The following is a 21,930-nucleotide window of genomic DNA, read 5'->3' as shown; positions in this document are numbered from 1 at the left end:
GGCCTTTAAGATAAAAAAAAACAAGTATGTTAAAGAAAGTAGACACAACATAAACTAAAATAAAACTGTATTTTAGTTTTTATTATAATGCTGAAAAAATGGTTTTATTCTGTGACAAGACATTTGAAGGAGCAAATTAAAGTAGTCTTTTGTACTGATCCCTCAGATTAATGAATTTATTTTTACAAAACAATTTGACTTTCCATTAATTCCCATGTTTTTATTTTTGCAAATTTCATGCTACTCAAGGACAATCAGGAAAGATTTAGCAGGCTAATTTATATCGTCCACACTGACATACGCAGACCATCCATCCACAGCTGTCTTTGAACTTTCACCAAGGACATCGTGCTCAACAGCATTTCCACACTGGCTTCCCACCTAATCTGTCAGTTGAACAACTGTAAGGATCATTTTAACAGGAACTGCAGCTGCCAAGAAGAGTGAGAAACATGCCAAACTTCAGACAGACATGTCAGTGTGAGCCCTGCTCAGTGGTGGGTCTGTTTAGTCGTGACAGTAACATCTGAAGAAAAAGTGCAATAGCAATTATTACTGATGATCCTTGGGTGGACTGGACACATTTTGAGACTGTTTATGGTTGAAATATCAATAAGCCTAAGGACAACTGGTGCCATTAACCTGCAACTATTCATCACCTGTTTGCCTACATTAAACTTAGAATGATCACTGTCCTGGAAACGACAAGAAAGGGATTTAATGAAAACTTYTCATTTGAATATTTCCCATGGCAAATGACGTTGCACAGAATGCATTGTTGCACTTAACTTGTACTCATGTTTATTTAGATATGGTGTTATAAAATAGCTTTACTAAGAACGTCTAACTTCCTGCCAAAGTATTGGCTGAAGCAGAAGAATATACTGTAACAACCTGACCGCTGTACGGTTAGAGRGAGTGCTCAAAATGATCACATCAGTGTACTTGAACAGAAAAAGAACTAAATGTAGTGAGCAACATAGTGCGGTCAGTATAGCAGAGTTATAGTTACAGTTATAGTTTCTCAGTAGKATCAAGAAGTATCTGCACTGATAAAAAATAGTAAATCATGTATGAAAGAAAAGTTGGAAAATTCAGCAACAACTCAGAAATAARTCATGTACACTTCGTTTCAGGGGATGTTTAAAAATGGAACTTTTTGACCCATGAACCAGTATGACTGACCTTGGGACTTCCACGAACAGAACACAGCAGCTTGGTTGTGTATCCCACTGTGGCTGCACGGTCGATGAGCGGGGTTGTAAACTTGGGTGCCTCATTAAAGTCACGTTCCTGGTACTCAGGAGGTTTATACACAATACCTGCATTACAAACATCAATCACTACATCGGAGAAACATTTGTAAAATCCTAAAACAATCCTAAAAAAAGCCTTATGAAATGTTAATTTACMATTGGTGTTATTTAGAAGTATACAGAACAACTACCTTTATGCTATTTATGAAAGAAAATTACATATTGATATTAGACAAAACACTTTTTTTGTTTACTGTGGTCGATACTTTACATTCTGGTACATTCTGTGAACATTTTGAGAAGAGAATACAAATATTTATTGCGGCTGTGTGTAAATTGTGTTCGATGAAGTACTGCTTATGAGCAGGTTGTGGAAAATTTAAATGTATTTTGAGAAATTCTGGGTACAATTGACAAAATGCTTGAAATTAAAAAAAGAYTCAATGCTTCAAGTTGCACTCTACAAGCTAGGGCTCAAATATAGCTTAGATAACCACAATAATCCTGGAATAGTCATGTTGCAGCAGCTAATGTATGAAGGTAAATATGTATCAAAAGTCACCTGCAAAATTTTGATTCTAATGTCTCATTGTCATCAAACATTTGCAGTTAAATGAAGCAAAAGTCCACTTGATAAAAATACTTCAATGAAGAAATACTTTTCTTCTTTTTAAAACACAGCATTAATATTGGAATGTTTCTATGTTTTGTTTTATGTGATAAAATTGTACCATGCAGTTACTGAGCTGATTTCAATACACAAAACACAAAGTTACCTGACAAACCACGCAGACTGCAAAATAAACAGACTGCAAAATAAACAGACCATCACCAGGGATATTTCAGGGGTACATAAAACACACTTCAGCACACACACATGCAGACTACTGGAGGGTTTAATAGTTTCACAGGTTGTTAAACTCATGTGAAATCTGAGCAGTGGCAACGAGCGTTACCCACTTCTGTTTAAAGTAATGCCAAGGTCATTTCAACTCCTCGAGCATTCACTTTAAACTCTCACAGACTAACTGCAGCTCATTACTGTATTCAGGGCTGCAGCCTCGTCTCTAGAGCCATCTTCATATAAACAAACCAGACCCTGAGCATAAAGGGAACACACAGGTTAATGAAGTCACCTGTTTTCTGGATTGTGGCTGTCTTCTTGGTGGCAGCGCTCTTCTCGCCCCGGCCCACTTGGTTTTCAGCGAACACCCTGAAGGAGTACGAGTTGCCCATGATGAGGTCTGAGATGGTGACAGAGAGTCTGTGATAGTGCTCCAGCACGGTGAACCATTCCTGCAGGACGTGGACACGCAACATGACAATTCTTTTAGCTTTGCACACATGATGCATTTTAATAAATTAGTAGTTGTCATTGGATGTACTTTTGGTCAGCTGAATTCAAGATGGCTGCCAGAACTATTTGACCTGAACACAAAAATGGCTGATTTGTTCTTCAAATTGTGAGGTGGTGGACGATGTGCAGGGTTGTATAAATAACCTTAAAATGATACCTGAGTGAAAGTGCAAGTATCTTACCATAAAATGACTTCTGTAAAAGTTAGTCTCCTCTAAGAATATTTCTTGAGTAAAAGTATTACAAACATTTGACATTAATTGTACTGAAGTACCAAAAGTAAATTTCTGACATAAAATGTGCTTTAGTATTAAAAGTACTTAAGTAGTAAAAATAATGAGTAAAAGTAAGTGGTTAGAATTACCAAAATTATATTTATTACACCCCCCCCCCAAAAAAAAACATCTTTCTAAAGATCATGACTATGATGTTATCCTAAAATGTTAAAGGTTGAAAAATAGAAAATTAAATAAGCGACAGGTTTCAGCTGTACATACAAGAAAAGAAATGGAAGAAACATTTTTTTAGAATTKAAGGAGTAGAAGTAAAAAGTCGTCTGAAAAATAATTACTAGCATAAAGTATAGATAACCAAAATGTATACATAAGTAAAGTAACACAATGTTTACATTGTTACTTAACAGCTCCGAAGATATGCACTCCTTCAAAGAGAGCTAGTTTCATTTAAAGCAGTTTTGTGCCATACCCCTGTTTTCTGATCAGCCTTCTGGACGGTGTATCCAGTGATCTCTGAGTTGCCATTATCCTTTGGAGGAGTCCATTCCAAAGCAGCATTGAAGCCCCATGTATCGACCAGCTTTATGCTAGTAGGAGGACCAGGAAGCTCTGAGGACATGCACGTCACTTTTAKTATAGCATAAAATATCAAAATCTGTGTCTAACTTGGCAAATAAACAGTTCTGCCAGCATTAGAAACGTTAAACTCTGGATTACTCAGAATAGTGATAGAGGTGAATTTGTTTACTGTTGGARCAAGTTGCAAGGTTCAGATCCAAGAAGTCAACCAGTGAGATTCATCAGGAAGGTCAAATAAACATATTGCATCCACATATTTCTTGCGTACATGACCACACATACGACTCACCTACAATCTGAAGGGTAAAGTCTGCTTTGTCTTCAAAGCTGTCCACTTTAACCATGACCTGATAAACACCAGAATCCTCCCTCTGACCACTGCGAATGAACATGATGGTGTCCCTGTCAGTGCTCCTGATGTTGACTCGCTTTGCATCCAAAGGCTGGCCATCCTTCAGCCAGGTCACTGTAGGTTTGGGCTTTCCCTGAGGAAGCGATTTAAAAAGCAAGAAATGTTAGATTAAATGTAATGTTTGCAGAGTTTTCATTCATTTATGTCAGCTTACGTTGAATGGGATGACCAGGTTGATCTGCTCCCCAACCTTCTTGATGTATCGGGACCTGAGAGCGCGAGGCAAGCGGATCTTGGGTCGATCTGAAATGTTGAGGCGAACATGCTTAGTCCCTGTCACATTCATGTATATTTTTACTCCTGTAACATCCAAAGAAATGTTGAATTTCCTGTATGAAGTAATTTGTTTTTTTTTTAAATTTGCTACAATTACCAGCCAACAACACACAATGAAACAAACTCTGTTGTATATCCAGGAAATGTATAAAATTTTCTGAGTTACATGGTTTTTAAGTCGATCAACAAAACGACAGTATCTGGGCAGAGAGAGGGAATACAGGAAAGCCCTGCATTCATCAGCTCTTAAAATAGCTCTGGCGACAAGAAYGCCTTGGCTGGAGCCGTACACATGCACCCTTGAGTCATGTGCAAAGACCCTGCAAAACAACGTCATCACTTTCAGCTGATCAGTATCGCATCTAGAGTCAGTTACGAGTGCCGCTCATTTTTTCCCCATGAACAGAATCGTCTGTATGAAATTGCATCATGTGTGGGACTTTGTGCAACATCCACACCACCAGCATGCAGGCTGGTTTGGTTTTGCTCAAGTATCACGGACAGCATCCTTTACATGATTCTGCACAAACAGCAAATGTCTCAATATCTCGGTGGGCTTAAAAGATACATTAACCAGTCCCTCTCCTGGTGTTTCTGCTGATCAACTCAAAACTCACTCTGAGCTCACACCTCATTGACTTCCTCTTCATCTTCCTCACACAGCTCTATTTTCTCCCTGTCTTGCCCAGCATGTCTTATCAGCCCTTGTCCTAAACATTTGTCACCATACCRTTGTTGCCAAAGCCGGGATTCAGCTTTTGAAGCCATCGTTTCCCAGGAAGATCAGGTCTACCTCCAGATTTGGCTCAAACACTGATCCCTGATAATCAACAAATCTGCTGGCAATGTCCAGACGCGTTGCTGGAATTACAACATCCAGCAGCCACTGAGTGCTACTGGAAACAATATGTAATCTGTCTTTGTCTCTGGATAAAAAAGGTCTTTGTGTGTGGGCTGTGGGGGTCTTTCAGCACATGTAGGACAGTTTGTCTCAATCAGTTTGTGCAAGTGGCTGCGTGGCTGACACAGAGCTGAATATACCACCTAGAATCCAATTAGGTTCATGTTTCACTCCTCTCAGCTGTCCAGCACTCCTGTTTATACGACCGCACTTGTCCCTCAAAAGGTTTTTATGTGGTTTGAACCACAAACAGGAAATACCATCAGAGGCAATAAGCTGTTTATCTAAAAGTGGATAACATGGGTGTGTCTACTCAGGTTGACGACCATGTCAGTGCAGCAGAGTGTTTGTGCTTTAAAACAAACCAATGTGCATTTTAAGCCACATCTATTAATAAAAACTGAAGCAGGAACATTAGAAGCAAATATGTGGAATAACATTCAAATCTCTTGAAAAAAAACCAACATTTTTTAATCTCAATGAGACTTCCACCTGGATAAATAATATTAAAGCCAGTGGTGGGCAGCACTAATCTAAAARTTAGTTCCACTTGCTCAAAACACTAACTCAAATATTTAGGTCTCCTAATTCTAAAGCTCTAATGCACTGAAAGTTTTAGCAAAAGCTAATTCTAAAGCATTAAAACAACCCAGTCAACCCATGAACATTCTTCAACAGACAACATGAGTCACATATTTCTCTCTTAAGACTTATCATTTGACATTCCACAGCCATATTTGGGTTCAAATAGTCAATATATTGTCATCTTGTGGATGAGTAAAACACAAATGAACAAAATGTGTGACAGCTTTCACTGTCAGCTGTTAACATTAATGTTGATCAATAACATTTATAGGCCTCAGTTAGTGCTTCTAAATTTAGCCTATAAATTTAGCAAGTGCTAATCCACTAATAAATTTTTAAATTAGCAAAAGCCCTGAACCACTAATCAGGAAATTATTTCCCCTATTTGTGCTTTAGTGCTTTAGGGGAACTGTGCCCACCACTGGTTAAAGCAAAAGCCACTGGCACAATAACAAAGCCATCTATTAGAAAAGGAAAAAAAAAGTATGCAATTTATGATTTTTATGTTGTTAAATCAGCTTGAAATAGGCAAACATTTATTTTTGAAGACAAAAAAAAAAAGATTAGAAATGTGATGTTCGTACAATCCGAGTCTTTTGAACAGTTTCTTACAACAAACGACAGGAACTGATTTGAAGACAGTAGTTCTATTTTGTAATTCTTTTAACTCTTTGTAATATCTTTATGTTTCCTTCTTAACCACAGAGACAACCATTCCCCCTTTGCTTTTTCACGAAAAATATGCAGAGGGGTGGAGTACAACAGCTCAGTTTGAAAGGGGAAGGGTGTTCTGCCTAACAATACGCATGGTTCCGCCCACGTGACGCAATGACACATGGTGTACATGGTGACAAAACCCGTTCAAAATTGGACGGCTCTACTGAACAATTTCATGAAACAAACAGAATGTCAAGATCTGGATCCCTTTAAAGAGCCATTCGTCTCATCTCTACAACTGATCATTCATACTTAAACTTTAAGTGCTTTCAAAATTTCTGAATTTTTATAGAAGATCTTTCCATTTCCATTGATCGTTTTGGCAAAAAGCTAAAAGCAAAAAATAAAAACAATAAATAAAAAATAAAAAATAATAAATAAATAAATAAATACAGTCAATGATATCATTGATGAAAACATGGTTAATATTTAAGATAATGCATATAGTGAAGGTAATATCTGATAAGAAAAAGAGTTTTTACTCTTTTACTTTTTCTTCTTTACCTTTTCTTCTTACCTAACATACTTTTTTGACCCAATGCATTCAGTAAAAATAGTTGCCTGGGAACAATAAAACTGATTTGTAATCAGGACCACAACAGCTGAATAATTACCCACCGTGTCAGATTTAGTTTGCATGTACAGTATAATGTCACTTTGCCAGTGTGGGAGAAACCAATAAGACTAGAGCAGACAGTGCCATAAATAAATTGACAGGGAGTCTGCAGCGACAAGGGTAATATTAGTAAATCACATGACAACCAAAAGGCTCATTATCCAAATGTTTTCTTTTACCCGAGTGAAGCTGCCTTTAAATCATCCTGAAGACTGACAGCACCAGACTCTTCATGGGTGGCTCKACTTCCTGCAGCACTCGGGATTGATGAAGCTTTCATCGGTTTTAGCTGTGGCCCAGAGTGATCCACTGCAGTGTTTTAATCTTACCTAATGGTGCTCATTTTAATGGATTTGGGTCACTGCCATTCACACAATGGCACTTTTAAAAACACTTATAATTTATCTGTTTGWAGCATTTTCTTTTGTTTGTTTTGTYAAATGTTAACACATTTCCARTCAGTTTTACACAGTAAGTTYAGGAATGAAGGTTCTAATTTATTAAATAAATACACTGTTGAAAATAAATCTGAGCACTCAGTCGTGTCATTTGTGCTGAAAAGTGCAGCCGCTTGTGAAGATATCAAAGTGGAAGCTTGATTTACAGCTAATGAAAGCACCTGTCAGCACCTGCTGGATTTACATCTGTGCAGTCCATCTGAGGCCGGCACTTAATACCACCTCCACCTTTGCTGGTTTGCTGGTTGCAACAAGAGTATTTTAAGGGCAGGTCATTAGTTACAGCTATCACAGAACTCTTGACAGACATTTTATAAGTTGGCTTTACACCAGAGTAATACTGAACTTTAGACATTTCTGCACAGGACATGTTGTACAGTTGGACTTGCAGCGCAACAGAAAGAGACGTTCTTTTTCCATCAACCAACATTGAAAGGTCGGTTTGTTTTCTTGTACAAATCTGAAAAACAAGTTGATGACCTTGACTCAAGGGGGTTGACGTTGGGTGACACTCACCAACAACCTCGCGGACTGGCACGGGCYCAGGGAGTACACCGGGTTCACTGCGCCCGCCGGGGTTTACGGCCACCACGCGGACTCTCACCAGATCGCCCGCTGTAAGGTTCCTGATGCAGTAGCGGTTGGCTGGGGTCAGTTCCTCGTTAGCCACGATCCACTCAGTCTCTGAAGGGAAACAGAAGATTTATGCTCATGTTGGGCTTTGGGGAGTAATTTTCACTTTTAAGTGCGTCTGCATCCCATGACGGTTTGGAAACGGGTGTGAATTTGCTCATGTGTCCATTTCTCATTTCCAAAATGTTAATCGCTCCTCCATGGGACATGTTAAGTGGTTTATCACCTGTCAACACACAGTTTTACAAACAACCTGCCCATAAGGAGTACAGTAAGGACCAACATGATGAAATTCTAGACGGCACGCTGTCATCTGAGCAATTGGGCACTTCTAAAAGCAGTATCAAGGGATACGGCGAGAGACTGACGCCTGCCGTATACGGTCTACACCCAGCAATGAATCTGTCTGCCCTCTGACACTCTGGGGACAGGTGCAGCTGCACATGCACACACGTACCTCCATCCTTACAGTACTCAACAGTGTATCCATTCAAGCCAGATGCTCCCACAGTCTCTGGTGTTGTCCACTTAATGGTGAGGCTGCAGTCACTCACATCATCCACAGACACATCCAGAGGAGCACTGGTGGGAGCTGTAAACAGTAAGCATCACAAAAGGTGAAWGATTAGCTGGCGAGACAACAAAAACGATGTACTTGTTTCGGCTTAGTATTTTACGAATGATATTATCTTTTTTCTGCAGATTCTAGAATATACTAAGATATTTCTCTCATTCTGTCCATGTCTCTTGTTGGGTGAGCAAACGMAAAACCAAGCTGACAGATATGGTGGCGTTACCTGCAGGGGGAGGAGGCGTGGGAGCTTTAGGTGGCTCCTCAACTACAACAGCTTCTGCTGGAGCAGCTGTAATTCAACAAACAAGGAGTTAAACCCCGAGCATCTTTTTCCATGTAGTGATAGCTCAGCTCACAGTTGTTCCTTTGTAACACATTGTTATGTTTTGTTCTGTATGTTTACCATTTGCTGGATCATCTGCGGCGGAATCATTGTCTTCAGCAGCAGGAGCAGAAGCTAGCATTAAAATGCAGTTAGAGAAGCTGTTAAAAGTAGATTGGTGCATGAAATCAAAGAGTTYCTTGCTAATTTGATCAACGTGAAAGCTACTGAAGCCTAGCAGCAGGACTGAGCGCAGATGAAAAAAAAGCCTACTCACTGCGACAAAAATAAATAACTTATATTTAGATTTATATTGTCATCACAGAAGCRTTTCAAGTCCAAACCCACAAACTTTGAGAGTTGTATAAACTCTATCCTAAATGGCATAAAGTTTACAGACAGAAAGACAACAGGTAATACGATAAACACAAATAGTGCAATGCGTGGCACATGCTAATCACAACAGTCTAATATCTTCATATATTACAGCTTGTGTGTGGAGAGGTTTAGTGTGTGTTGACTCTTCTAGTCTGATGTGTGGAGCCTGTTTCTTCCTCAGTGGTACCAGCTGAYGTTAGAGGTTAGATGGTGACAGTGGTGGACAAAGTACTCAACTCTAGTACTTAAGTTCATGGTCAAATCTTAAACTACAAGAAAAAGTTGCTCGGTCAAAAATCTAAAGTTAAAGTACTGAAGTACTTACTTTTGAAAATATTTAAGTATTAAAAAGTACATGCATTTAAAAATACTCAAGTATTCAAAAATACAAATTGAATTGTCTAATATCAGTACATTGCTGTATTGTTTTCAGAGTGAATTTACAGAACCTTGTAACTCTYAGAAACTACCTGATGTATCGACACATTGAACCACCCTGCTACAAATTCTACACCACCTGTAAAGACTTCAGCATAAAAATGCAATAAAGGGAGTGGTGAGTTCTTAAATGCAGAAATGTAGTTTATCCATGGTGAACAGAAAAGACGTTTAAACAGATACAAACTATTTTTCAGTCTTAAAAACTCAAACATCGAGCTGAGACATGGCCATGCTGCTCTGGTTTCTCCACTTGAGTTTCTTCAGCCGTCTCCATTGCTGGGTTCTGTTTGAAATGAAGGTGGAGCTCAGCTCGTCACCGTTAACGAGAATGATGTAATTCCAAATCTATCCCAGGTGTGAGCTATGACGTGTGGCCAAATGCATTTCAAGAAAGGAAAACAGCAAAAGTGGATCACAAAGCTATGCTGAGCCAAAAGTAACAAGTAACTAAAAAGCTTCTAAAAAATCTTGTGGAGTCAAAAGTACAATATTTGTCTTTGAAATGTAATGGAGTGGAAGTCCTAAGTTCACCCAAAAATAATTAACCAAGTAAAGTAAAGATACTCAAAAAATATACTTAAGTACAGTATTCAAGTAAATGTACTCTATTACTGTCCACCACTGGATGGTGATTAGCAGAAAAATATCTCTGTCGGTCATTCTGATAAACAAATCAATGATGACAATCACCTTTTTTATATTTCTACAAGATGACATTAAAAAAGGATAAATGTTAAAACATTTTGAAGATGGCAGTTTGTGGTGTAAATAAATATGATACAGATCAGATTTTAGTCACCAAGATTACCAYAAGATTCATTCAATGCGCCTCATGAACAGATTCTAGAAAAACTAATACTGTTTTTTATTTGAGAAAATTTGACTCTGATGCTAAGTGTGAATACTAAGTTTAGCTTGCTGCTCATTTTCTATGAGGTATTCAGATACCTGGAGTTGTTTCCTCTTCTGGAGCCGCAGGAGCTGCTTCCCCCCCAGCTGCAGGGACTGTCTCAGCCGGTGACTCTGCAGGTGGAGCAGGAGCAGGTTCAGGCACTGGAGCAGGCTCAGGTGCCTTTTCTGCAACCTTCTTGGCTGCAGACTTTTTGATGGGAGCAGGTTTGCTCGGCATCTTTCTGACAGACTGTCCTGTATCAGGAGCCAGGGGAGTCCTCACTAACATATATATATATATACATATACAGAGAGAGAGAGAGAGAGAGAGATTGTGGAGAACTCCACCCATCCTCACACTCCCACTCACCTCAGCCATGTTTTCATCTGTATCCTCTTGTGGACCACAAATCTATGGAAGCCCATTCAAGCCAATAAAGATCTTCCAAATCAGAGTTATGGGACACTATTTCACAATTATGACTGAGCCACTCCTTCAACTTTTTTTTCCTAATTATAACTTTTTTTTTTGCTTTTTCAGTAATCTGCTTGGGCTTTCAGCCATTCTTCTTTTAGATAAACATTTTACCAGCTTGCTAATTTAAGCTGGTTTTTTTTTTTGGCCTTTTTAGCAGCTTTGTAGCCATTTTTAACCAATTGTAGCTTTACTCATCTAAATTCACCTTTTGAGACTATTATAGAAATAATACTTTTAGGTTTAAACCAGTAATTCATGACGTACTTTGATGACCTAGGTTTTCATGTCACGCTGTTTATCAGTAGATAGAATGATTGACGTCAGAACAAGATTTGCTAACAACAGTCATTCTTAGATATCACTTGTTTTTATCTTTGTGTTTTTTTTTTAACCCAGCATTTCCTTAGGATGGAATCTTGCTTTATTAAAATGACATAATAGTGTTTGTTAAACAGTATATGAGGCCTCAACTGCCTCAAAGGAAGCAGAAGCAGGAGCAGAGTGCAGGGGGACAGTCTGATGGCTCGATGTTGTTCTCTGTGTTCCTGTTGTTGCAAATAAAACTCAGCTGATCATTCCATGGAGTGCCTTCATTCTTGGACCACGTTTTTCTGTCTTTGTTAAATAAATATTTCCACGACAAGACAAATTCTGTTTTTACAGCTTAATTAAGCAATTTTGCTCTGCATCTTTACACTATTCCAGCTACTTTTTTTAAAGTTATTTTTCTTCTAATATAGGCTTATTTAGTTTTTTTTACAACCAACTGAAACTTTTTTGTATCTTTTTTCTGCCAGTGTGAGCTTTTTTACACTCCTTTCACAATCTGTTTGCTAATGTCAACGTGTTTGTGCTACTTTTGATTGCTACATTCGGCAGAACTCAACTGTTAACTCACATCACCAGCTTTGCTATTAAACATTTCAGCTTTCTCCTTTAAGTAAAAATCTTACAGCATTAAGCATTCACACTGCATTTTTGCAGTAAATGCAGCTTCTCTTGCCATAATCCAATTTCTTTACCATTTTCTTTTCCAGGTTGCCTGAGGAGCTGCTATCTATCTCCAGCAGTCAAAAGCGGTGTGTTAATTATAAATTTGAGAATCATTATTTTAAATTAAAGTGGCAGTTATAGGCTTCTTTAACATACTGTAAATGCTGCAGTCTAAGAAAAACAACATGTAATGTAAAATATAGGTTGCTTTACATTTTATCTTCCAAGAGAAATTTTTTAAAACATTAATAAATTAGTTTAAATAAACCCAAGCTTTCTAATAAATCGTCTCAATTTTTAAACATGAAATAAAGCGAAACATTAAGCATAAACAAGATTTCTCATGGTTGATAAAATGCACTCCTAGAAACAAAAATCAAGACAGGTGGTGGTGTGGAGAAAAAAATGGCATGATTTTTATTATGTCCAGTGCTTAAAATTAGACATATGGGATCTGATGTGATTACAGAGAGATGACACAAAACCACTGTTAGGCCCACTTTTAAGCCAAGTGCTCCATCGTGTGGGAGGAAGACTATAAAACCACAGAGGATGCCCTTTTTCTGCATATGTGGGCCAAGCTTCTCTTTGAGCTCTCATCACTTTTGTGATTGTTGTCGCATATGCGGTGACTATTTACAGTGTTTACAATAGCGGTGTCATGTACAAAAAGAAAAGAAAAGAAAACTTTACAAACATTTCAAAGAGGAAAAATAATCTGCTATTAAAATTAAAGTTAAAAAAGAAAGAAAAAACGGAAGATATCCAGTTAATAAGAATCTCTTACGGTAAGGTTTAACATGTGGTAGGTCYAATGAAAGAAAGGGATTCATGCATCTCAAGCTCTGTCTGAAATCTGTTCTTACACCCAAGTCAATTTTTTTTACGAGATCGTATCAAATTGCACACCAGCAGCCCAGTTCTGATACATATTCTCATTCACCGACTCACACATCATCTTCACTGACAGCTTATCTACCTGTCGAAGGTCCATGAACCTACTCTGCACCCGAACATCTAGGTGACGGCATTATCGTGACATCAGAGCAGGTGAGAGGACGCAAACATGCTTCCTCCATAACTGAGGCCTCCGAGTGGCAGAATTTGTGTTTCAGGCACTGATAAGACTTAGGCATCTTGTTTCTACTCTACACCAACATCTTCATTGGAAAGTACCAAAACATCTGGACAGATTTATGGCAGTCTGAGGTAYGTCAGGGTCAAACAGTTCTCTATTTCCAACAGTTTCCTCCTCCAATAAACATTTCATCTTTTATCACTTAACAGTCAAGATATGAGCAATAAAAACTGCAGTTTCCTACTTTTGGAGTTATTATTTTGTGAGAACAAATGAAGTAATAAAATAGGGAGGAAGCCACTTATTCAAATCTTAATGCATGACAAAAGAGACTGGTCTATTTTGGGGGAAACAACAAAAAATAAAACTATTAATCATGTGATGAAAGGCAAAGAGGAAGGAAAATGTTCTGCGTGTCTTTTGACCATGTCTTCTCCACTTCCTCATTGTGTGACGGCGCATGAAAAATGATCTGACATTCACGACAGCGGGTCTCGCTCGGACTTAGAGACGTTTGTGTGTTCGTCAAGTAGAGAAATCAGTACAAAAAAATCCTACAAAAATTGAGACTTTTCAAAGTGGTAATGCTCAGATTTCACAAGAGAAGTTCGTTTTTAGAGAACAGACCGTTARAAACGCACAGCCAGAAATGGTAGACTTGATCAACAAGCAGTTATTGTATCAGCGTTGCATTTCTGCCATGAGGTCAGTGTACTGAGCCCTCTGACGGTGTTTTTTTTCTTCTTCACACTGAAAGTGATTCATGCCATTATCCACCCATGCATGTTCCCCTTACAGCTTCACAGTTCCGATATTTGATCTATAATTAACAAAATAATAAAAAATAGCTGAGTTGAAAAGAAGAAAACATTCAAGGCCATGTTCACAATTGGATTTTAGAAAGTGTCTAATCTGAGCACCTTTGACAATAAAAAAATTAATAAAAAGTAAAACTGAGAGCTTTTTAACAGATGTTGCCCTCTATTGGATTTACTCAAAAACTGCAACTTTTTGAATCAAATTGGCATCCCCTCTTATTTGACACATGTTCACCGACACAGCCCTCTAAAATCCAATTTTCACATGTAGAAAATAAAGTGCATCTGGGCTGCTGTCGAGTGACAGTCCTGCTTTTTTGGGGGGCTGCCAGACACAGGTTCTTTAATTACCAAAATGATGGGTGTGCCTTCAAAGAAAACCTGTGAAGCACCAGCAGCTGTGAAGTTTGCAGCCATTGATCGAAAAAAACAAAAGGAAGCAAATGGGTTCTGATAAACAATGTTACAAGTAATATTTTTGCATCATACTATTCCAGTCACCATGCACTTGCAGATTAAAACAACAACCCACTCGGGACAAACTGAGGCACGAGGAAAGACCTCCGGGTCTGCCGCTTTCCTCGAAGTGACGGCTACAGCTTCACATGAGAGCAGTTTTATTGTCTTTTCTATGTTCTCAAAACAGGACCAACTTATTTCCTCCTCACCTTTGAGTCTGCTCACTGAGCACACAGCAAAGCTGGCAACACAGTCATTTGAACGCACTGGGACTTAGTGTCTGCAATAATACAAAGTCTTTATTGTCGTTTTTAATCTTTGTGGGCTGTTAGCTCAGAGTGTCGTCTGAAGAGTGGGATCCAGGCAGCCTTCCCGCTCTGGAGACTCAATGCAGTTGGCTGATTCTTGGAGTTTCAGCAGCATGGCCATCTGGGAGACAGGAGGAAACACAAAGCCTCAGTGAATCAAACCTCAAATTTAAATAAATTCTTTAAAAAAATCCAAACAGTAAGGGAGTCTCTTTCTGATTGCAACTCAGCATTGTTCTGAGGCCATTTAAAAGGTTRCCTAAAACAGGTAAGATATTAATTGCTCGTATTTTTCTCAAATAGCTACCATATGAACGAAGCTTTGATTTGTAAACATTCACTTTGTGTGTTTAAATTAGTCTGAAGTGGGACACATCTTCCACACGCTCCCTCACCAGTGGGTCTGACTCCAAGGAGTTGGGCGGAGGTGAATCTTTGGGCGACTTCTTCTCCTCAGTGGTCAGCCCTATGCTTGGAGGAGGTAGGTGGAAGAGTCTGGACTGGTCCTGCTGTGCGTTGGGCCAGGGCAGAGTGCCTCTCACCCACTCCACCGGATCCTCCCACACWGCTTTATGACCGTGTACCTGAGAGAACAAACACAACTGGAACTGTATTTTCCTGATGAACGTCTCGAAACCTCACGTGTCGCACGTCAGAGTGCTCACCTTGATGCCGTCTCTGGCTCCCTCCTGCAGATACGGGATGATGGAGTGGTTCCACAGGTCGATGAACCACTGCCTGAACTCTTCCACGGACACGGGGCATGACAGGAAGAAGCAGGGACCTGAAGGAAGCAACACTTTTAGGCGTTTGTTTTGGACTCGGTTAGACTTATCCGACCCCGCGTCCAACCTGTCTCACCTATGAGGAAGTCTGAGGTGCTGTGTTTCTCCAGGAAGGCGTGCAGGTGGTACCATAGCTGAGGGATCCAGTCGAGGACATGGAGAAGTTCCTGGTGGTGTGTTGAATCGTGCCCCTCCTCCTGGTAGGCCTCCGCAGCTTTCCGGTGGAGGTACCTCAGCAGGAACCCATTGGCTGGTTCCACGTTGTTGGAGAACATAACCATCCTATCAACACAGGCAAAAAATTAACTCGTTCTCTTCTGTGCAAATATATAAGAATTAGGAGAAAAATTCACCAGCTTACCTGAAGCTGAGGTGCAGCCCGTGATTAGACGTCATCTTCACAGGCTGATTGGTTGTTCCAATAATGTAGGGACTGAAATATTAACGATGAGAGAAGATAAAAAGTTTAGGTTTTATGAATTAATCATTACTTTAACAATCATAGCAGAATGAGCTGAAGGGCTCACCATTTGTGGTACTTGCAGGTGAGTGCTCCGTTTACAAGCTCAGTGATGGCAGCTGGGTCACTGATGTCATCTATAATAACAACCAATGGCAGCTCTCCTCCGCTCTCCCTGTCAATCTGATTGGCCAGATTTGACAAATACAACTGCAAGTCCTGTGTGTGAAAAAGATGTAAAAGTACATTTATGTTAGCATTACATACACACATTACAGAGAAGTGTTATTTCACGAGTTATTAAGAATGAATAAACAGTGAGTATGTTGGTTTTGGAAATAATTAGTTTTTATGGGTAAAKCATTAATAAATTGTTAATTTATATCCTTTTAAGAAAGAAGCATCCTTAATTAATGATGTTTTGATTACTAAGGCTAAATGAGGTGTGGTCATTATAAAGTATGATTCTAAAAAATAACTAAACAATAAGAGTTTTGGTGTTTTACCTTCTGTGACTGGCGGTGCAGGTTGAAGGTGACGGCAGCACTGCGAACCAGAACACACGAATCATGGTCAGCGTCCGACGAGTCGATCCRGCTGCGCTGCAGGAGGTAGTTAGCCAGGTGCTGTGCCAGATATGTTTTTCCAGTCCCGCTGGGCCCAGACAGAACCAGCCGTCTGTGTTTCATCAGCAGGCTGACATAGTGCAGCATCATGGGCTTCGGAATGAGAGTCTCAAACACCAGAGAGTCAATGCTGTTCTCTCTGAGACCTGGACAGGAGGATTCATGTTTAGCACTTGTTCATCTCTTTTTTTCTTTTCTTTTCTTTTTTTTATTTGAACAGGTCAAGGACATACTTCTTCAGTGTTAATGCAAATAATTAAAATGCCTTAAACAGTTTTGTATCCTAATCTGAATAAAGTTAGCCTTTTTTTGTGCGACTTAATGAATGCACAAAGACAAAAAACTGACATTTTTAGGCGATTAAAAATGAATGGAAATGAATACAAATAAGTTTGTTAAAAGAGGCTTTTATGTATTATCACATGTATAAAGGAGAACCTTTGAAGAAGAAGAAATAACTTAAAAGCTTTGGGGCCTCATCAGTCAATGAGCCAATAAAAACTTTTGGTCAGCGTTTCAGAATTGGCTCTGTTCCACTTGTTCTGAAATTTGCATTTGTTCCTCTCTAAATACTCAAATATATTGTCAGACAATTAAAAAATTGTCTTAACAGTCACTAGACTTTTAAGGTATGATGCTTTAATTTTTTACAGTCTTTACAAATTGTGTTATTTTTAATTTATATTAGTGTATTTTTAAAAAATCTGCATTTTTTTGCAATAAAGTTTTGTAATTTCTTCAAAAAAGTATTCAGAATCATCACATATTTCTGCTAAATGACCCTCACAATAAATTGATCCATTCAACAGACACCCCCCCCCCCAATAAAAATGACAATTTTCTCAAACACAATAGAAACTAGACATGGGTTTTCACGATGTATTTTTTTTTTCGATGTAAAAACAAGTGTGCATTGCCTTGTAGCATGGCTTTTCCTGAAGCAGTGGACTTGCAGAATGAACTGTGACCAAGTTCAAATGTGTTTTCTATACCAGCTTGTGCTTGTCAGGTCAGCAGGTGTTTGTAATGAAGATAATTGTGTGACAATATGATGTTTGTAGAGATTTTTTGTTAAAGTTGCTGTAGCTGGCTTTTAAACCCTGCTCTCCCACAGGAAAGTCCACAGAGTTAACCATTAGACCATTTGAGCTGTGGCAGAGGGCATTGCCAGGGGTTGGTTTGTATGTGTGCAGAAAGGGGCTACATCGCCAATGCAATTGTTGACACTAAACTTCAATATATTACAACAATAGAGCAATATTAGGACAACATTATAGTAAAACATCAAAATAGAATCATATTAGTATTGTAACCACTGAACTATTGAGACTAAATATTATTAAACTATCATTCAGTACTGTGTAGATACAGCAGGGGGGCAGTATTGGAACAATACAAGGCTCCATTGACTCCCATTATAAATTGTTAAACATTAATATTTCAAAAACTACAAGTTGTACAGGCACCAACAGTTATAGCCATCATTTAGCACAGGAGCTTTACAGATATAAATTACAATGGCAGCTCTAGGACAAAGTACGCAGGAGGAGAAGCATGCTAAAGTGGACATGACTTGGATGGGAAACGAATCATAATAGTGTGCATTGCATTGGCAACGCACACTGATTAACTGGTTAAGTAGACAGATGCAACTCTCTTGTTTTATTTAGGTAACTTTGACCTGATTTAAAAATTTGCAGGGTTACATATGTTCGTTTAAGCATAACTGCTGAAAAGGACATGCAGCCCCCTACGCCCTTGTGTGAATTGCTAACCTTTTAAGGTGACAAAAATCTGAGCAGCACCACTGGTGAAACACTGAAATGGAGAGGCCTGAGGTCTGTCCCCTCCCATTACCCTCTGTCCTCCGAGGCCCAGCTGATACGTGTGCAGGGACTCACTGGTCAGACCTAGGCTGGCCGCCGGGTCCAAGTGACTTAAATAATCCTGAACAAACGACAAACACAACTCTTTTAACAAATCCAAGCCTCTGTTGAACCTCTGCTCGAAGACAAAAATACACTTACTTTAAAGATCTTTGCTATAAGCGAGTCGAGAGATGTCCATTCAGTCCTTGGACTGACCAACACTGTGCCCAGATAGAACTCCTGTTGTCGTTTACTATCCTGCAGACCCAACAGAACATCAACTGTTTAACAAAAAGCTTATTTGTTACCTGACTATTGTCAAAGCAGTTTCATGTTTACCTCTGTTCGATCTGCAAGACGGACCAATACTTTTGCGCACACTTCCTCGCGCTGAGAAACATTTAGCGAGTCACAAGAAGACACTTCTGAAAAATGAAAGCAAACAATGAATTTATTCATAAAAGACTGGCGCAGAGGTTAAATTTGATGAAATTTACTATTCGTAATTTACCTGGATCTTTACAATCATTTAGACTGAGGCTAAAGGACTTGGTGAGGGACATGCTCATTGGCTGCCTCAGAGAAGGTGCCAGGAGCGAGGCCAGGCCCGAGGGCTGCGACGTGGACGAGGTGGGACCAGAACTAGAGAAATTCAGCTGACTTCCTGTTTTCAAGTGGTCATTTTCTGCCTTCAGGTTCTCCACCGTTGACTGGAACGGAGGAAGATTTGAGGTTTACATTCAATTGCGGCTAATGTACTGATTCAWTGATTCGAGGTGAAACAAACCTGCATGTTGTGCATGGCTTCTCTGAGCTGCTCCAGCTGATGGGCAGAACTTAAGGCCTCTAACCGGATGTCCGTCAGCGCCCTCTCTTTCTCCCAAAGCTCTGACCGTAGCTCCGACACCGCCGCTTCACCGTCGTCTCCCTCTTCTGTCGTCTCCATGATCCTAGAGCGGCCAAGATGCCCACGTCAGAGACCGACATGCTCAAATCTGCTGCTTGTTCTTGTTTCTTTACTTACACTGAGGAGGTGGCAGACGCCGACATTTTGAGGGACGGGGGTTGGCATTCTCCCGCCTCCCCTCCTTCATGAACCATCTTTGGGGAGTTGGGAGCCGAGGAGTCTGGAGTGGCGATTTCCTCAATGTCTGAGTAGGTTTTGGAGCCTTTTTTAATGCTGAAAGCCTTGTTGAAGGAGCTCCTCAGCTGCACAGAAACACAAAAGCAGACTCATGGATATAAGCAGAGATACGACCAACATTCAGCCACAAGGCAAAAAATTGGGAAGTTAAAGTAGACACATCATGCTATCCTTCTTTTTCACTTTTGAGTCATTCAGCTGGGGTCTGTATAAAGTGGAACTGCAATGCTTTGGTCTGAATTTCTCCTTATTTAACTCCACAAGCCCCTCTTTCACCCTCTTTCTGAGGTCTCAGAGCAACTCATTTTGAGGCTGTTTCTTTAAATCCAAATAAGTGGCTTCTCAATTTTTTGAAATCCTAGAGACTCCAAGTACACAACAAAATGCATTTAATGGATAAAAAATGGATTTTGCATGATATGTCCCCTTTAAAATAATTAATAACATGCATAATATTAAAGAAATAGTTTGTCACTTTTCAACGTGTTGCACTTCACAAAATCCCAACTTATTGATTTATTTGGAATTAAGAAAGTTTGTAAGATGGTAATTAGTATTTTTTTATTCATTTTTCTATAATGCTGCATTGTCTCAGTGGTAAATTCCCCAACTGACAAACCATTTCTTTAAATTTTCCATCATTGTGGGTGATACCAAAGGTTCTGGGTCAGTAAACATTAACTGATGTTGGTCACAACGGAGACTAGATCTGCTTTTAATAAAGTATGAAACCCATAACAAGTTAAACAAGTAAATTGGGAGGATTTATAAACTCCTTTTTATTATGCATCATTTCTGCTGTTTGCCATTTAAAGTGAAATACAGACGTCTGTTGTTTTAAATGTTTACACTAGGCGGCCGATCAACTGTCAGTGTGAGAGGTCAATCAGCAGAGATGGGCACAGGTTTGTAGTTTCGGATGGTCCGTCATGCCTCATGACAAATAAATAAATAAATAAATAAAATAAAGACATCATAAAGTTACACAGAGACAGGACTTACCTCCAAGACCTGAAACAGTAAAGTAACAAAGAGGAGGGAAAGACTCGTCATACTTCATCCATGCTGCTCAGTCACTTTTAATAAGGACAGTGTTCACACAATCAAACACAGGCCTGTGTGGAGGAAGGCTCGCCTGAAAAAAAACAAAGGCCACTTGTCCTTACCCAACTCTTCTTCTTCTTCTTCTTGGCCTCTTGATCCTTCAAGCTTCCTACACTTGACATACTGGTCAGGCTGTTGAGACTGGAGATGCTCTCACACGAGTTCTGGCGTCGCATTCGCAGGTCTGGGAAAACAACAAAACTGTAGTTATTGTACTGAAAGAGAGAGAGAGAGGGAGAGGGAGAAGCAAAAAGATTAGCTGGTTGATGTGCAGACCTTTCGTGTTGTCTGGATTATTTAAGGCCCCATGGATGACAGCCTGGGCTTCTTCGTTCCTGGACTTCAGAGTCTCGATTGTCTCTCGCAGCTCGAACAGCTCAGAGTCCTGAACAAATAGTTAATAAATGTATTGGAGGCCTCACTTCTAAAAACAAGTCTTAGAAGAATGAATGGCTTTATTTAAATTTAAATTCATATTTTTGTATTTGATGTTTTGAATTTGATAATGGAGAGAACGTGATCACATGCTAGTCTAATATATATTATACCAGCTAACCAAATAAATAGGTCTCATCATTCAAAAATGCGAATGAAACTTGAATTAGGTCAATGTATGGTGGGAAAAAAAACAACTTAAAACTTAAACAACATTCAGATTTTCTAATAGTAAATGGTTTGAAATTATATAGCATCTTATGAAGTCCACACGGACTCCAATGTGCTTTACACTTTAGACATCCACACACACACAATCACACAAAGATAATAATTTAAAGCATCTGCATGAACATCTCATTCCTGATGCAGTTTGCTCTGTGTTTGTTTCTTAAGTCTTTTTTTTCTGTTTTCCTTTTGTGTATAAATTATGCCGACACAAATTTAAAAGACAGCACAGAACTGCAGCATTTTGCTACTACATTGCTATAATCGTTAAATTTAGCCAGTTAGCAGTTGATTTTATTATAAAAGAACAAGTCTAATATTGTTGTATATTTTGTGGTTAATCAACTGAATTTTAGATACATTCTTATATTATATAATTTTACAGTCTTAGACAAGTCTCTATTTAGCATAACGTATGCCTCGCTCCAGTAGGGCAAACTTATAACGTTTAACGTTTCTGCCATTCCAATGCTAACAAGGGCCCACGCCCAGGGGGTGTGACCAGGTTTTATAT

General features: G+C 39.2%; 2 protein-coding genes across 10 annotated transcripts in view; both read right to left on the bottom strand.

Annotated features, from left to right (window-relative positions):
- Nucleotides 1-10,898, bottom strand: part of mybpha (myosin binding protein Ha) — a 14,479-nt gene extending 3,581 nt beyond the window's left edge. For 2 of the 3 annotated variants that reach the window (XM_014018085.1, XM_014018094.1), the window contains exons 1-10: nucleotides 10,690-10,898; nucleotides 9,004-9,057; nucleotides 8,824-8,889; nucleotides 8,484-8,618; nucleotides 7,910-8,077; nucleotides 3,995-4,083; nucleotides 3,718-3,913; nucleotides 3,319-3,458; nucleotides 2,393-2,552; nucleotides 1,186-1,322 (exon numbers count right to left, since the gene is read on the bottom strand). In XM_014018085.1, coding sequence (XP_013873539.1) covers nucleotides 1,186-1,322; nucleotides 2,393-2,552; nucleotides 3,319-3,458; nucleotides 3,718-3,913; nucleotides 3,995-4,083; nucleotides 7,910-8,077; nucleotides 8,484-8,618; nucleotides 8,824-8,889; nucleotides 9,004-9,057; nucleotides 10,690-10,870 — 1,326 coding nt within the window. In that variant the 5' untranslated portion in view covers nucleotides 10,871-10,898. The remainder of the gene's footprint in view (nucleotides 1-1,185; nucleotides 1,323-2,392; nucleotides 2,553-3,318; nucleotides 3,459-3,717; nucleotides 3,914-3,994; nucleotides 4,084-7,909; nucleotides 8,078-8,483; nucleotides 8,619-8,823; nucleotides 8,890-9,003; nucleotides 9,058-10,689) is intronic. The other variant, XM_014018100.1, reaches the window with a different exon arrangement.
- Nucleotides 10,899-12,492: 1,594 nt separating this feature from the next.
- Nucleotides 12,493-21,930, bottom strand: part of nav1a (neuron navigator 1a) — a 91,883-nt gene continuing 82,445 nt past the window's right edge. For all 7 annotated transcript variants that reach the window (XM_014018030.1, XM_014018055.1, XM_014018063.1 and 4 more), the window contains 15 exons: nucleotides 21,030-21,138; nucleotides 20,816-20,937; nucleotides 19,530-19,714; nucleotides 19,293-19,455; nucleotides 19,017-19,215; nucleotides 18,845-18,930; nucleotides 18,665-18,763; nucleotides 18,413-18,584; nucleotides 16,518-16,783; nucleotides 16,079-16,230; nucleotides 15,913-15,984; nucleotides 15,628-15,833; nucleotides 15,432-15,550; nucleotides 15,162-15,350; nucleotides 12,493-14,887 (listed from right to left, as the gene is read on the bottom strand). In XM_014018030.1, coding sequence (XP_013873484.1) covers nucleotides 14,792-14,887; nucleotides 15,162-15,350; nucleotides 15,432-15,550; nucleotides 15,628-15,833; nucleotides 15,913-15,984; nucleotides 16,079-16,230; nucleotides 16,518-16,783; nucleotides 18,413-18,584; nucleotides 18,665-18,763; nucleotides 18,845-18,930; nucleotides 19,017-19,215; nucleotides 19,293-19,455; nucleotides 19,530-19,714; nucleotides 20,816-20,937; nucleotides 21,030-21,138 — 2,235 coding nt within the window. In that variant the 3' untranslated portion in view covers nucleotides 12,493-14,791. The remainder of the gene's footprint in view (nucleotides 14,888-15,161; nucleotides 15,351-15,431; nucleotides 15,551-15,627; nucleotides 15,834-15,912; nucleotides 15,985-16,078; nucleotides 16,231-16,517; nucleotides 16,784-18,412; nucleotides 18,585-18,664; nucleotides 18,764-18,844; nucleotides 18,931-19,016; nucleotides 19,216-19,292; nucleotides 19,456-19,529; nucleotides 19,715-20,815; nucleotides 20,938-21,029; nucleotides 21,139-21,930) is intronic.

Source organism: Austrofundulus limnaeus, unplaced genomic scaffold (genome assembly GCF_001266775.1).
Source record: "Austrofundulus limnaeus strain Quisiro unplaced genomic scaffold, Austrofundulus_limnaeus-1.0 Scaffold3, whole genome shotgun sequence".
NCBI classification, from domain to species: domain Eukaryota; kingdom Metazoa; phylum Chordata; class Actinopteri; order Cyprinodontiformes; family Rivulidae; genus Austrofundulus; species Austrofundulus limnaeus.
Note: the sequence above shows the minus strand (reverse complement) of the source record. Positions and strands in the feature narration are given on the sequence as shown.